The following is a 13234-nucleotide window of genomic DNA, read 5'->3' as shown; positions in this document are numbered from 1 at the left end:
TATGAAAGGATTCAGTATTACCGAGAGACCAGCTACTGTAAATTTTTTATACATTTCGGGCCTTATAATTGACTTTGATGGAGAAAAAAATAATAATTTACGCCAAATTTGTTTAACACACAGGAATGAGTTGAGAGTAGACATTCCTTAATACATTATGTACACATACAAAATTCATAATGAGCGCTTAATACAACAAATTCTTCCACAGTTTATAATAAATGAACAGAACTATTCCACCGTAAACTAACTTCACTGTAAACAATCTTCCGAGGGTTTCTGGCGAGTTGTCGTAATATACAGTAATAAACGTGCATTCGCAGTTGAGCAGAAACTACCTGACATTTGTAATTCTTTATAATTAATTTACCAAAGTTAAATACTTCCTTACTACCGCTTCTTAACTACAAATAAATGTTAAAAAGAGTCCCTGTCCAACTAGTTTCTGTCATAGGAAGTAAATGAGCACTACAAGCACAAAAGTATCTATATACTAACCTCAATGCTTCAAGAGACATTCCACTGTCTAACTTTGCATATTCCACGACGATCTTGAATGAAAGAGTTGCGAATAGATTGTAACATAGCATGCACGGCAGGAACATGAATCAATTCTTTATGCTGCTCCTGCAGAATGAGTTCACCATAAGATGGAAGCCTCCAGATAAATCACCAACTTCCTTAAAGAAATAGACAAGCACAAAAAATACCACTTCGGCGAGCCTTTCTTCAAAAGACCTAGCATTTGCATCAGCACACATGAATATTTTTCGGTAAGCTGTTCTCAGGCTCCTGATCTGAAGCATTACCCAAGAATATTGTTTAGTTATGGTGACATATAATTGAAGACAACAAAATTTGAACATTTTGTGAGCATAAACCTCTGAAATGCTGAATCCACGTCGTGTAAGGCCCACTAAATTCAGACCACGAAGCTCGGCTCTTTCTCCAGCTACCATCATGTACTTTGGGACATCTTGTGAAACCTTAATTTATGTAAGAACATGACATTGTAGTTGCACACCTGAGTAATTGTAAATCATTTGGCATGGTGAAAGTATTTGCTTTAACAAGTTCTTCACTAAGGGAAATTTCAAGTACTTCCAAAGATGGTAGCAGCCAGCAGCCCCTACGCTCTAGACTCCATTCTAAACAAACTATTGTTGAAATCATCTCAATGAAAATAATGGTATATTAATTAACGAATATCAAAGTTGAGAACAAATCCACTTTCACAAAAGTACTGTTATTTACAATAATAGATTCACTCAGTCCCAGTTTTGTTAGCGCAGGGCTGTTGGCTAGCTGATTAACACCCCAAACCAAGGAATCAGAAAGGTTTACACCAGACGGAATAAAACAGGGCAGTATGGGGAAAGGCTTGAAGAACTTACTAACTAGACAAATTATTTATGCGGAAATGGGTTATGGACATGTAGGAGGTGATTATCTGGTGAGGGGTAAGAGAGAGGGGGGTGGTTTTTGGCTAGGCTGGCTGGATTTTGTACAATATCCTTACACGATTGCATAACAATCATTTCCCTTGTTAAAAGCAGATTGATTCAAGACCATGAGATTAAAAGAAAAACCTACCACAGAACCGCCACCAAGAAAAGAGAAAGAGCCAAGATGACAGAATTGGTGAACAACAGTTGCACCTGCAGTGTGAACATAGTCCTACATATGAAAATTTTTAATTAATTTTCCAATTCCATGCTTAAAACATAAAAAATTAAACAAAACAGAATTTATCATAAAAAGAGGGACTTTAGTTTTAGAACAACTTACTTCCACCTCAACATGCCCAGCTAGAAGAGTATTGTTAGCAAAAATATTGTTGTTACCAATCTTGCAATCATGGGCAATATGACAAGATCCCATTATAAAATTGCCATCACCAATAACCTGATCATATGATCATGGTGAGAGCATGAAAAGGTATACATGGTTTTATGTGTCTGGAAATTTCTGGTTTTTCCTTTTTCTGTAAGAATTACTGAAACCATCTTACCGTCCTATCAGTTGATTTTGAAGATCGGTGGATGGAAGTGTGTTCCCTAATATCATTGTTGTGCCCAACTTCCAGGAAACATTCATCCTCTGGCTGCATGATAAGCACAATTAAGAGCTTATATTTTTTTTCCAAAATAAGCCAGATGTGAACTATGAGTTTGCTACACATAACATGAGTGCATAAATTGAAAGTTATTCATGTATAAGTTAATATGGATGATGCCCTACGCAACTAGTTAAAAGATGTACTGCAAATAGCAAGATATTATGAATAAATAGATATGTAAAAAATTAACACAAAATTGCATTCACACAGAAATGGAGTCCATCAAAAAATAGTAAACACAACATCACAAAGGAAGAAAAATGAAAAACGAGAGGACTAAAGCCAGAAAAATACAATGTTAAGTGTTATAAATCAACTCATTCGTGCGCTTTATCCTGATAGCTCAGGCTTTTAGTATGGTTAGTTCCTTAACATGATATTAATGACCAAATTATAATCCTGATAGTCTGATTTATTCATCCTTCAAACTCAGAATTTTCATGTGAAGGGTCCAGTTAAAAATATAAATCCTATACTTTCTCAAAAAAGCTTAAGCTGTTAGAATTATTGTTTCCATGATAGAAACCAATGCTAATCTTTATATAGGACTGCTCATTAAAGTTGGAAGAAATTTGTTTTAGTCTAATTTGCTTTGCTAGCATGCATCTTTGTGAAAAGCAATATCTAAAGTAAGACATTTAAAGTTTGAAACCAGTCAAGGATAAAATGTGCAACTCAAGAAAGAGAAGAACAAAGATAAAATTTGCAAGGCGCAACAGAAAGGTATTTTAAAACAATTCAAGCAAATAAACATAGATAATAGTGCTTACAAGCAGTACTTAAGGCTTTAGTTCTAGGAAAAATAAATAAATTAAGGGAAGACATTATTTAGGCATCACTATTTCTAAAATACATATACAAAATGCAGTCAATTTGAATGATTAATAAGAAGATCTTGTCAGGATTTTGAGAAGATTGACAAGAAGGAATGTCTAAAGCAGAACATTTTTTATAGATTTTTCCGAAGAATTTTCATTCAACTTTACCTCCTTTCCTGACCCCAATAAATTTTCTTCCTGAACTAAAGAAAATGTTAATACTTAAATTATATCTCCAAGACAATAAACAATGACAACATGATTCCTATTACATTAATCAGAGTCTGTGGAACAATTGCGTAAGTCGACAACAGAATTAGCAATGTAAACACCAAAACCATGATATTCAAAAAAATAGAAAAACATCCACCAGTTAATGTGAAGCATACTTTGTATTTCGTGTCTTGACATTTGACACCAATCACAGCGTGGTATCCTATTATGTTATTGCTTCCAATGATGGTACATCCAGGATAATCATCACCAATAACAGCACCACTATCATATAACGGTTCAAAACAGACTGTTCAGCAGAGCAGAATCTTAGGAAAAAACAGTGATCTTAAAGTCTGAACTCACGTCATCAACATGCAATTGTCCCCTAACTCTGAACTTCCAAAAACATGGCTTCCAGGATATAGTTGACAACCATTCCCCAGCTTTGCAGAGGAGCTGACAGAACAAAAAGGTCCAATCGAAACACCCTAGAAAAAAAAGGCAAAAGACTCATCACCACAAAACATTAAGTAGTAAAAATATGATTGATGAATGTATAATATAATAACAAATAAAGTGCAATACACATTCTAAGTACACATTAAGTGTGGAGAACAAACACCCTTGTTGTGTTGGCAACACAAAGGCTAACAAATAATAGGGTACAACATGGACACCTATGTGTGGCATCACATAAAAACTGAGCAAAATACCCAATTCCAATGGAATATAATTTCATAAACCTAGTGAAAATTAAGAGCAAAAGGACCAAACTTTGGTTCAACCAAAAGAAGAAGAAGAAGAAGTACCTCGCCAAGGACAGCATTTGGGTGAACAATGGCACTAGGGTGGATGAAGCTTGGTTTTGTGTCCACCCTCTCCCCCTCTGCAACATCTATGAGTTCAGATACATGTCAGAGTCAAAACATATACGCAGAAATTAAAAATGATTTTTCAAAAAAAAAAAAGGAGAAATTTTTAATATCGATGATTGATAGAAGCAACGAGTTGTTTGAATAAACAACGAACGTACAAGAGAAAGGGCGTTGCTGACAGAGTAAGCTTCGGATTCGGCGGCTGCGAGTACAAAGTTTCACGAACCGCGACATCCTTGGTTTTTCAGCATCACTTCTTCGTGTTGCCTAAATTCTATTTACACTAATTTAATAATTGTTGTTATTATTACTTTTGTGCCAACAATTTGTCCATTGAAGCAAAATAATCACACACAAAAAATTAGAATAATTAATTTGAAGCACAGCTAAAAAGAAGTAATCTTAGGAACTGTAAATTAATGTTTCAATTGTTATTAAGTTATACAAAACTTATTCAGAGATTCATAATTAGATTTCATTTTTAAAATGTTAAAATACTTTAAATATTTTTTCTCTCTTTTTCAAGTTTGGTCATGTTTTCTCCTTCTCTCTCTCTATCTAATGTTGCACTTTATGTTTCTTCATTCATCGTAATTTGAAAAATTTTATTTAAATTAGCCTTAGTAATTTTTTATGTGAATAACATTTTTGAAAAGTTAAAATTTAAAGTGAATTTTTAAAAGTTAAAATTGCTAATATATACACTAGCATGATTAAAATGGGGGATTTGTTCTCAATTTATAAGTGAACTTTTCCCTGTTATTAGTTAGTCAATTGCAGTTGATAATTACTCAATAATTTAAAAAAATATTTGTCAAAAAGGATTTTCATTAAGAGTATGTTTATGATTTGAATAATAAAATATAACGTTCCTTATCAATTTAACTATTACTAATAAACACGTATAGCTGTATTTCTTTCAACTAACGCTGATTAATTTCTTTCTACATATAACAAAGAATGATGTTATGAAAAAAAGGCAAAACTTTTAAAATATTGGATTAGAAATTTCATGATGGCATAAACTTAAATTTATTCCAATTAAAAATTCAATTTATTAAATAATATTTATTTGCACTATGAAATTTTATTCAAATTCTAATAATACTGTTTATACACAATAACGGCACAAAATTTATTATTAGTTAAATTTTGTTTTAAAATGATGAATATTGTCACAACAACAATAACATAATCAATAGCTATACAGATGGATGATAAATCAGATTCGGGGTAATAATTATTGTTCAAAAGACTCTTGAAAGTTGGAAAGGATGAAGAAATATTAAAGTAGAAAGTTAATAATGGCCATTTTGGTGAAAGGATTTAGTATAAACTAAAATCCTTGGAAGCTTCAAAACGAAGAAGGAAAGGAGCGTTATCAACGGTCATCTTATCTACAGAATATTGACGGCGCTTCACAGTAAATAATGGTAGCTTTGGAGATCACCAGATTGAAGAGGGAGCAATGCAACCGCACAAAACACGATTCTAACTTCTCCCGCTGGAAGGTTTAGATTATCCTATTTCTCTATACATTATAGTATAACTTACGTGTTGTTAATATTGTAATGTGTGTTATGACTCGTGTCTTGTGTTAATATGTTCATTATTCTTAATGATATAATATGTGTTTTTTTTTTTATTAATTTACAAAATCATACAATGTTTCTTCATTATTGTACTATGGTCATGATTGCTAGGGTTAATTCTTGTTCCTGTTAAGGAATTTCTGAGGGGCAATTTTGAAAGTTCACACACATTAGATTTAGAGGAGACAGCTATATGTTGTTTGATGTTGTACTTGAAATGTTGGGTTAGGTTGCTAATGTTACAAAGTGGTTTCAGATTCTGATTGGCCCTTGTGATTGGAAAGACTATTCCAAAGGAAAGGAAGGATGCGGAAGATACAGGATTCATAACCTTCCACAAAAATCGGGTCCAGGAGTGTATGAGCTTGGAATAGGTGTGTCAGGTAGCGGTTTGGGGCGTGAAATTTACAAGCTTGGCCCTGATTCTCACTCCATAGTTGTAGTTTACCTTGGACAAGCTGACAATGTGAGAGCAAGGCTCCAGCGTTATGGCAGAAGTGGGGCTCATTTGGATGATTCTTCTCTCCAAAAGGGTCGCCCCTTGTTTCAGGAGATTTTTTCACATGGTTTCTCAATTGTTTATAGATGGGCTCCTGTAAGTACTATCTCACATCTCATGTCCATTTTTTCATTTATGAAGATCACTATTGGCTTCAGCATCTCATGCCCAATTCACAGAAGTCCTTGTTTGTTGTGTGTGTGTGTGTGTGTGTGATAGTAGTTTGACTTAAAGAAATGTGTTTTGTGTAATCTGATACAATTTGTTAATGGAAGTTCAGGGAAGCCAATTTGGCCATGGGTCGACCATGACATTATTGAGATCAGTCAAAAATTAAATTATCTACATTAATACTGAATCATAGCTTAATTTGTGATAGTGTTATGAGAATTTCTAGTTATGTCTATGCTTAGTATCTCTGATGAGTGATGAGAATTATGAAGGGGATGTTCAAGAAATGATACACTCGACATGAAGTGTTGCATTTTGTGAAATTTTTGCACAGAAGACTGAGGAAATGCACATTTTCATCTTACAGAATAAGATCTGAAAAAAGGCAAGTTTAGAACTTGAATGATTTACTTGAGCAAGCAATACTTTTTTGTTGAACAGATGCAAAATAAGGAAGATGCCCTGCGAACTGAAGCTCAGCTGCTCAGTACATTTGATTATGCATGGAACACAAGCAATAATGGTATCCGGCGGCCTGATGATATTCTTCAAAAGCTCCTCAAAATTGCTTCAGGCACTAGAACATTTTCAGATATGGCCAGAGCACTTTTACCTTTCAGTTTCACTCAGAAGCAAGTTGGTATCCGAATCAAATCAAGCAAACTACCTCTGGCAGATGACAAATTAGATGCAGCAGACAATGGCAGCTATAATTTCCTATCTCGAGTATTCAGCTTTAACAGATCACGTCCTAGGATAGTTCAGGAGATCACTGGCATCATTCAGGATCAAGAGAGTGCTAAAATTTGTGGAGTGGCATTGGGTGATGGTTCAATTTGTAGAAGGCCTCCAGCTGATAAAAGAGTGCGGTGTCCTCAGCACAAAGGAATGAGAACAAATGTGTCCACTGCCAAAGCAAGGGCACCTAAGTCAGAGAGCACTGTGGTACTAGAACCCAGTGTGTATCATCAAACAAAGGCCAATGGATACAGATACCAAAATGTCAGCCATGATTTAGAAGATCCTTCACAAACAGAGATTGAGAGTCCTGCTGATGAGAGTATCACAAAAGCCAATATATGTGGAATCATATTGAATGATGGTTCCACTTGTAGAAGACAACCAGTCAAAGGAAGAAAAAGGTGCCCTGAGCACAAAGGGAAGCGAATTCGTGCATCTATTGGTGTAAATCAGAAATAATTGGCAATCGGTAATGCAGGTTTCAGTATAATATAGTTTTAGAATCTGTTAATGCTAAAAACAAGTGCCATGGTTAAACCACAAAATGTATTAGTTCAAGCTTACACAGAATCTTGTTACCAGCTAACGATATGGATTTAGGTGGTAAGGTGCGAGTGGCATAAGGGGATGAGGGTGGCTGGCTCATGGCATTACAAAATCTGAACACCATAACTCAACAGCTTTCTATGCACAAGACAACCAAGAAATTTTAAGTAATAAAAAAATGTTGGCAGCACTAAGGGATTGATGACAATTGAATGAGGGAGTTGGGAGGATAAACATCATTTATTTTTCTGAATGCATATTTGCGATTGTTGTACAATGACCAATGTATGTTTTATCTGTACAGTACAAGTAATGATTGTTTGTCATCATCATGAGTGCCGAATCTTGAGATTGTTAATTTGGTAAGAACATGTCCCCATTATGCGACCAGCAGCATCTCAGATACCCATACTGTTAAATTAAATGTCGATGTTTTCTCAAATTTTCTTTCCTATACGAATAGAAGATCATAAAAATTCCTTTTTATATCAGGTCCAAAGATTACAAACATTCAACCTGAGATTTAACCCATCAATTTGATTTGGGCCACAATACTTACACTGTTAAACATTTCCTATCAGTTAAACCAATCTACACATGTCAATCTTACACACACACATTGTGAGATTATGAGAAACATACGTCCACCAAGCACGTCGAATGAAAATTAATAATTCTTCCTTCCGGTAAACGTTGGTTTGTGGTCAGTGAATGTATAATGAAACAAGCTTAAAATTCTACCAAATCTCGTCTAGGTGCTGTTGAATGTAAGTGAAAATATGCAATTACTCTTTTCCCTGGATAATAGTGCTTTCTCTAATACATTTTTCGATTAACTTTCACTTCAATAATATCCCTAAGGGAGTGACTTAACCCAAAAAAATGAAAAAAAAAAAAATTTAAAGCACCACATCATGGTTATATTTCATCATAGTTGGGTAATTTCTCCATCTTAGAAGTTACCATTAATTGTAATTCTTATCAATAGTTATATTTTGAATTTTGTCCAAAAAAGTAATTTTGAATTTTACACAATAAAAGGTGTGTCCGCGAGAAAAGCAGATATTTTGGGCGGCACTCTGATAGAGTAACAGTAACAGAAAGTATGGAGCTCAAACTTCACACATCAATGGCTTCTCTGGGATCCATTTCACGCGCAGTCTCGCCCCATTTGAAATCTGGAATCTCATTTCAACCCTCTCTTCCCCTCGCCAACCCTTCTTCCTCTTCCTCCGTACCTTTCTGCACCTTCGCGATTCCCGATGCCAGCAGGCTTCATCCACGCCGAAACGGCACACCCAACGGTCGTTCCATTCACAAAACTCCTCCTTTGCGTAAGGTTAACCATCTCAATGAACCAAAATTGAAGCTTGACCATCCAAACCAAAACGCCCCTTTTGCCGGAAGTTCCTTGAATGTGGATTTGGTGGCCTTGTGCGAAGAGGGTAAACTCGATCAAGTTTTGGAACTCATGGGTGAAGGTGTTGTTGCCGATAATCGCGTTTATCTTGTGCTATTGAATTTATGTGAGGATAAAAGATCACTTGAATCAGGGAAAAGGGTTCATGAATTCCTCAGAAGATCACCCTTTAGAGGGGACATTGAATTAAGCAATAGATTGATTGGAATATACAGTAAATGTGGCAGTGTGAAAGATGCACGCCGAGTGTTTGATCAGATGCCTGAGAGAAACATTAGTTCATGGCACTTGATGATTAATGGATACACAGTGAATGGTTTAGGGGATGATGGCTTATTGGTTTTTCAGCAGATGAAGGAAGCAGGGATAGCACCTGATGGGGTAACTTTTGCATTGGTTTTGGCTGCATGTGCACGGGCAGAAGCTGTGGAAGAAGGGTTCTTGCACTTTGAGTCCATGAAGGAGTGTGGAATTGTTCCTAGCATGGTGCATTACTTGGAGGTTATTAACATTCTAGGGAATGCTGGTCAGTTGAATGAAGCTGAGGAGTTAATTGAGAATATACCAATTGAGCTTGGAGTTGAGGTTTGGGAGTCTCTTCGAAATTTTGCACGAATTCATGGAGATTTTGATCTTGAAGATCGGGCAGAGGAGTTTTTGTTGTGTCTTGATCCTTTAAAAGCCACTGCTGATAAACTTCCCACACCTCCAAGAAAGAAGCAGTCTGATATTAACATGCTAGAGGAGAAGAATAGGGTGACCGAGTACCGGAACACTATCCCCTATAAGGAAGAGGCTCATGAAAATATGAAAGGTTTGAGTGGGCAGATGCGAGAAGCAGGTTATGTGCCAGATACAAGATATGTTCTCCATGACATTGATGAGGAAGAAAAGGAGAAGGCCTTGCAGTATCATAGTGAACGTTTAGCTATTGCTTATGGTCTTATCAGTACTCCCCCAAGGACTACACTTAGAATCATCAAGAATCTACGTATCTGTGGGGACTGCCACAATGCGATCAAAATTATGTCAAAGATTGTTGGAAGGGAGCTTATTGTAAGGGACAACAAGCGATTCCATCATTTCAAAGATGGAAAATGCTCCTGTGGAGATTATTGGTAGTTTTGGTTCGGTAAAAGTACTCAAATGTAGATACTCTTGAGATGCTATACTATTAGATTGTTTCTTATTTGCTGCCAAAATGTTAAGGTTCAAATCCATAGTCGGGTTGATCAAAGAAATTTTTGTTCCATATCTAAGTTGACCTGTGTAGTGTCTCTCTGTCGTGCATGTTATGCTAGTAAGGGTTAAGTGGCTGACAGTATGGTAAATGTCTCTCTAACAACATTTGTTATACTGCGTAATGTTTTGCAGTGGCTTCTGAAATATTGCTATGAGGCGTTCTTACGAAAGCGCTTTTAATAACCTAGAATTTTGATAGCGTGTACATCCTGTAGATGGAATATGGAGAATTTTGTATATCATCCCTATATATTTAAATAGTAACACTCTCAAGATACACCTTTCCTTCTTCCCACACAAACATAAAAATATTGTGATGTTGAATCCTGAAGTACACAACCGATTTTCTCTCCTAGGTAATCCTGTAGTTATCTTGTCATTACATATTGAATTGAGAACAACAATTGCTCACGAAAATTGGAAGGTAATAGAAATCTGACAGCTGCTTAGAATAAACCAAATGTAGTGAAGAGATATCAGATAACATTTCTAAATTATTCTCTCTACTTGCACATTCAGAAAGTGCAATTAATCTTTTTATTTACAAGTACATAGTTTGTCCTATCTAAACCACAAACAACCGTGTCCTCCTTTTTATGAAATGAATGAGATCCGAGTAAAGGGATCATTCCTTGGTAAGGTGTACAAAAATACATGCCTTATGATCTTATCCTATTTGAAATGGAATAACCTCCATCTCACTGTACAACTTGAAAGAATGCAATGTGCAGCTAAAACAATATATGAATAACAGTACAAGTGAACCAGACCAAGAGGCCAGTCTGAAGCCTTTGAGGAGTTAGGAGGGCTAAAATATGAAGGGAATCATTTTATATCATTACTGTGAGGATGACCGGTTCTTTTGTTGGTTACTACTTCAACAGCAGCTTCATCTCTAGATGGAACTCTCAGCCATGATTTCATAGTATCATAAACTGTAAACCCAATAGCCACAGATGGAACAACCTGAATTACAAAACTCAACACTTAGTGTTACAGAAGGATTTTAGAGTTTAGGTTGCTTTAATTAGCTATTACTTTTATCACCTTTATGTAATTGATGCTCAGCCCTGAAAACAGTTGCTTCCAGCCATGCTTTTGGGCAATCAAAACAATGGATTTCAGAGTCCCCTTCAATTCAGGATTATCTGATGGCAGGAATTTTTGAACCTAGCCAAGATGGTCGTCAACTTCGTACCTTTTTATTTGATTTGATATCTACCTATCATTATCTGGATGATCAAATGAAATGAATTACCTGCATTTGCCTCCTAACAACTTCAAGAGGATATGTGAAGGTCTGACCCAATAAACCTGCTACTGATCCACACGTGAGTTTGGCCATGATGCTTTTATTGTACTCCTCAGGAACATGGCGCTTCATTTCCTCATAGAAGTAGAATTTCAAACCCGCATATGGGAATATTCCGACGAGTGTTGGAGCTGTTGCCATGAGTAATACAAGAGTTGTACATTATCAACACAATAGTGAAAGTAGTATACTAAATTACAAACATCAGATATAAGCAGATTAAAATGCATACCCACTCCCCGATAGAGACCTCTAATTCCACCCTCTTTGTAAGTCTTTGCAAGACAATCAAGGATCCCTCTGTAAAGTTGTTCATTATTAACCACCCCGGAAGCATTGAATTTGGTTGGACTAACAATCTGCAGTAGTTCACGAAACAATGAAACAGCTGGTGCAAATGAATTCCCTTTAGAAAGAACTTGTGATAAGACACTTTACCTGATAAGCTAACTTAGTCCTAATCAAGTCAAGTGGATAAGTAAAAAGAACAGCAGTCCCTCCAGAGAGTGAACCTGCCACAAGGTCAAGAGTAGGTCCTTTCCAAACATTAGGAAAAGTTTGCATAATCCATCTTCGGTATTCCTCATAGGCCATATAATGAATAGCTGCATAAGGAATAATCCTGGCAACACTTGCTCCATTTCCTCTATAAATAAATCCATTCGGATGATTAAGGTTAATTCAGACATTATATACTATACAGAAGCAGCACCTAAGATCATGAGTTTGGGTGAAATGAGAATGTACCTGTAGAAACCCAAAAGGCCTTCAGTTTTGGCAATTCTGAGAACTGATCCAGAGAGCCCTGTGCTTTGAAACTCAGCTCCTCGGGTCTGCAAAAAAAAGGTAGCTTCGTTGGTTACAAAAAAAAATAAAAAAATTTGACATTGAAAAAGAAAATACTAATTAAATTATTAGGATACGTATGTGTGTAGTGAGTGCATTAGCAAGATCATAGCAAGAAAGAGGAAAAGGGGTGAATAGTATTACAATTGAGGCCCAATTGAGGGAAAAGGAATGGGAGGGAAGGGAAGTGAATGAAGTAAAGAAAGAATGTTTGGGGAAAGTGAAAAGGACCTGAAAGAGAATCTTGACACGTTCGAGAGGAGCAACGACAGTCTTGGCAAAGCCACCGGCAAGGCCTCCGGCGAGAAGCTCCTTGGCGAAGAGGGGCATGAGATGGATCATGTTGATGGGGGTCATGGCCATGGCCTTGCCATCATCATCGTTTGCCATTAGCCTTATTCAAAGAAAGAAGAAAGAAACAAGAGTTGAAATAACAAAAAGAATAGCATAGAATTTGCTAACTTTTTTATTTATTTATTTACTTATATGTTTTGGACATCCAACCATTAGCCTCCAACTCAGACCAAGTCCACCATTCTCAGCTACCTCCCTATTTCCACCACTATTAAGTTCAAATAAATACAAATTATCTTCAATATTTCTCATTTTTAATTTTCTCTTGCTTAATCTTTATATTATTAGTGATTTTTTGTTTACTAAGTACAAAATAAAAAAATAATCAAAATAAAATGTCAAAGTACAAGATATTTTATCTATAAAAGCGTAAAATTTAAATTAATTCATCATTAATAACTAAATCTCAAAATAAAGTAAATTTTTATAATAACAAATTTAAGAGTTACTGGGATAAATAAAATACTTATTTATTTAAAGGAA

The 13234-nt window shown here is 35.7% G+C and overlaps 4 protein-coding genes across 8 annotated transcripts; 2 read left to right on the top strand and 2 right to left on the bottom strand.

Annotated features, from left to right (window-relative positions):
- Window positions 1-79: 79 nt before the first annotated feature.
- On the bottom strand, window positions 80-4288 carry LOC113866980 (probable acyl-[acyl-carrier-protein]--UDP-N-acetylglucosamine O-acyltransferase, mitochondrial). Of its 4 annotated transcripts, none has more exons than XM_027501849.1 (11): window positions 4187-4288; window positions 3963-4048; window positions 3517-3641; window positions 3327-3435; window positions 2012-2104; window positions 1789-1905; window positions 1594-1677; window positions 882-986; window positions 711-797; window positions 499-627; window positions 80-338 (listed from the first exon to the last, which is right to left on the bottom strand). In XM_027501849.1, the coding sequence occupies exons 1-10, from the start codon at window positions 4260-4262 to the stop codon at window positions 508-510; spliced, it is 1002 nt and encodes a 333-aa protein (XP_027357650.1). In that variant the 5' UTR covers window positions 4263-4288; the 3' UTR covers window positions 80-338; window positions 499-507. The 4 variants fall into 4 exon arrangements, with proteins under 4 accessions (XP_027357650.1, XP_027357651.1, XP_027357653.1 ...); XM_027501850.1 differs by having other exon boundaries at window positions 316-345; XM_027501852.1 differs by having other exon boundaries at window positions 316-345; window positions 499-621.
- Window positions 4289-5458: 1170 nt separating this feature from the next.
- Window positions 5459-7756, top strand: LOC113866814 (protein EFFECTOR OF TRANSCRIPTION 2-like). Its single transcript, XM_027501613.1, has 4 exons — window positions 5459-5539; window positions 5877-6215; window positions 6732-7235; window positions 7269-7756. The coding sequence occupies exons 1-4, from the start codon at window positions 5459-5461 to the stop codon at window positions 7488-7490; spliced, it is 1146 nt and encodes a 381-aa protein (XP_027357414.1). The 3' UTR covers window positions 7491-7756.
- Window positions 7757-8682: 926 nt separating this feature from the next.
- On the top strand, window positions 8683-12635 carry LOC113867075 (pentatricopeptide repeat-containing protein At2g15690, mitochondrial-like). Its single transcript, XM_027502043.1, has 2 exons — window positions 8683-8713; window positions 8795-12635. The coding sequence occupies exons 1-2, from the start codon at window positions 8683-8685 to the stop codon at window positions 10117-10119; spliced, it is 1356 nt and encodes a 451-aa protein (XP_027357844.1). The 3' UTR covers window positions 10120-12635.
- On the bottom strand, window positions 10690-12844 carry LOC113867076 (mitochondrial carrier protein CoAc2). Of its 2 annotated transcripts, none has more exons than XM_027502044.1 (7): window positions 12629-12844; window positions 12299-12384; window positions 11990-12197; window positions 11784-11910; window positions 11498-11682; window positions 11287-11409; window positions 10690-11205 (listed from the first exon to the last, which is right to left on the bottom strand). In XM_027502044.1, the coding sequence occupies exons 1-7, from the start codon at window positions 12785-12787 to the stop codon at window positions 11065-11067; spliced, it is 1029 nt and encodes a 342-aa protein (XP_027357845.1). In that variant the 5' UTR covers window positions 12788-12844; the 3' UTR covers window positions 10690-11064. The 2 variants fall into 2 exon arrangements, with proteins under 2 accessions (XP_027357845.1, XP_027357846.1); XM_027502045.1 differs by having other exon boundaries at window positions 11033-11205; window positions 11784-11902; window positions 11985-12197; window positions 12629-12815.
- Between the last annotated feature and the right edge of the window lie 390 nt (window positions 12845-13234).

The sequence above is a fragment of the Abrus precatorius genome, unplaced genomic scaffold (genome assembly GCF_003935025.1).
Source record: "Abrus precatorius isolate BTA unplaced genomic scaffold, Abrus_2018 Scaffold5, whole genome shotgun sequence".
In the NCBI taxonomy this organism is placed as follows: domain Eukaryota; kingdom Viridiplantae; phylum Streptophyta; class Magnoliopsida; order Fabales; family Fabaceae; genus Abrus; species Abrus precatorius.
This window is presented reverse-complemented; position numbering and strand designations above follow the sequence as displayed.

Bases quoted from the DNA above. Each gene is read 5' to 3' on its own strand.
- LOC113866980 (XM_027501849.1), bottom strand. From the start codon at position 4,262: ATGTCGCGGTTCGTGAAACTTTGTACTCGCAGCCGCCGAATCCGAAGC. The intron at 3,436-3,516 runs GTGAGTTCAGAC...GTTATATGATAG, and splicing joins GACAATTGCATGTTGATGAC to TGGTGCTGTTATTGGTGATG. The intron at 1,678-1,788 runs GTAAGTTGTTCT...TTTCATATGTAG, and splicing joins CTGGGCATGTTGAGGTGGAA to GACTATGTTCACACTGCAGG.
- LOC113866814 (XM_027501613.1), top strand. From the start codon at position 5,459: ATGGTAGCTTTGGAGATCACCAGATTGAAGAGGGAGCAATGCAACCGC. The intron at 6,216-6,731 runs GTAAGTACTATC...TTTGTTGAACAG, and splicing joins TTGTTTATAGATGGGCTCCT to ATGCAAAATAAGGAAGATGC. The intron at 7,236-7,268 runs GTACTAGAACCC...CATCAAACAAAG, and splicing joins CTAAGTCAGAGAGCACTGTG to GCCAATGGATACAGATACCA.
- LOC113867075 (XM_027502043.1), top strand. From the start codon at position 8,683: ATGGAGCTCAAACTTCACACATCAATGGCTT. The intron at 8,714-8,794 runs CTCTGGGATCCA...CCCTCGCCAACC, and splicing joins ACTTCACACATCAATGGCTT to CTTCTTCCTCTTCCTCCGTA.
- LOC113867076 (XM_027502044.1), bottom strand. From the start codon at position 12,787: ATGGCAAACGATGATGATGGCAAGGCCATGGCCATGACCCCCATCAAC. The intron at 11,911-11,989 runs GTAAAGTGTCTT...GAACTACTGCAG, and splicing joins GGACTAAGTTAGCTTATCAG to ATTGTTAGTCCAACCAAATT. The intron at 11,683-11,783 runs GTATGCATTTTA...TCATGGCAACAG, and splicing joins AGGTCTCTATCGGGGAGTGG to CTCCAACACTCGTCGGAATA.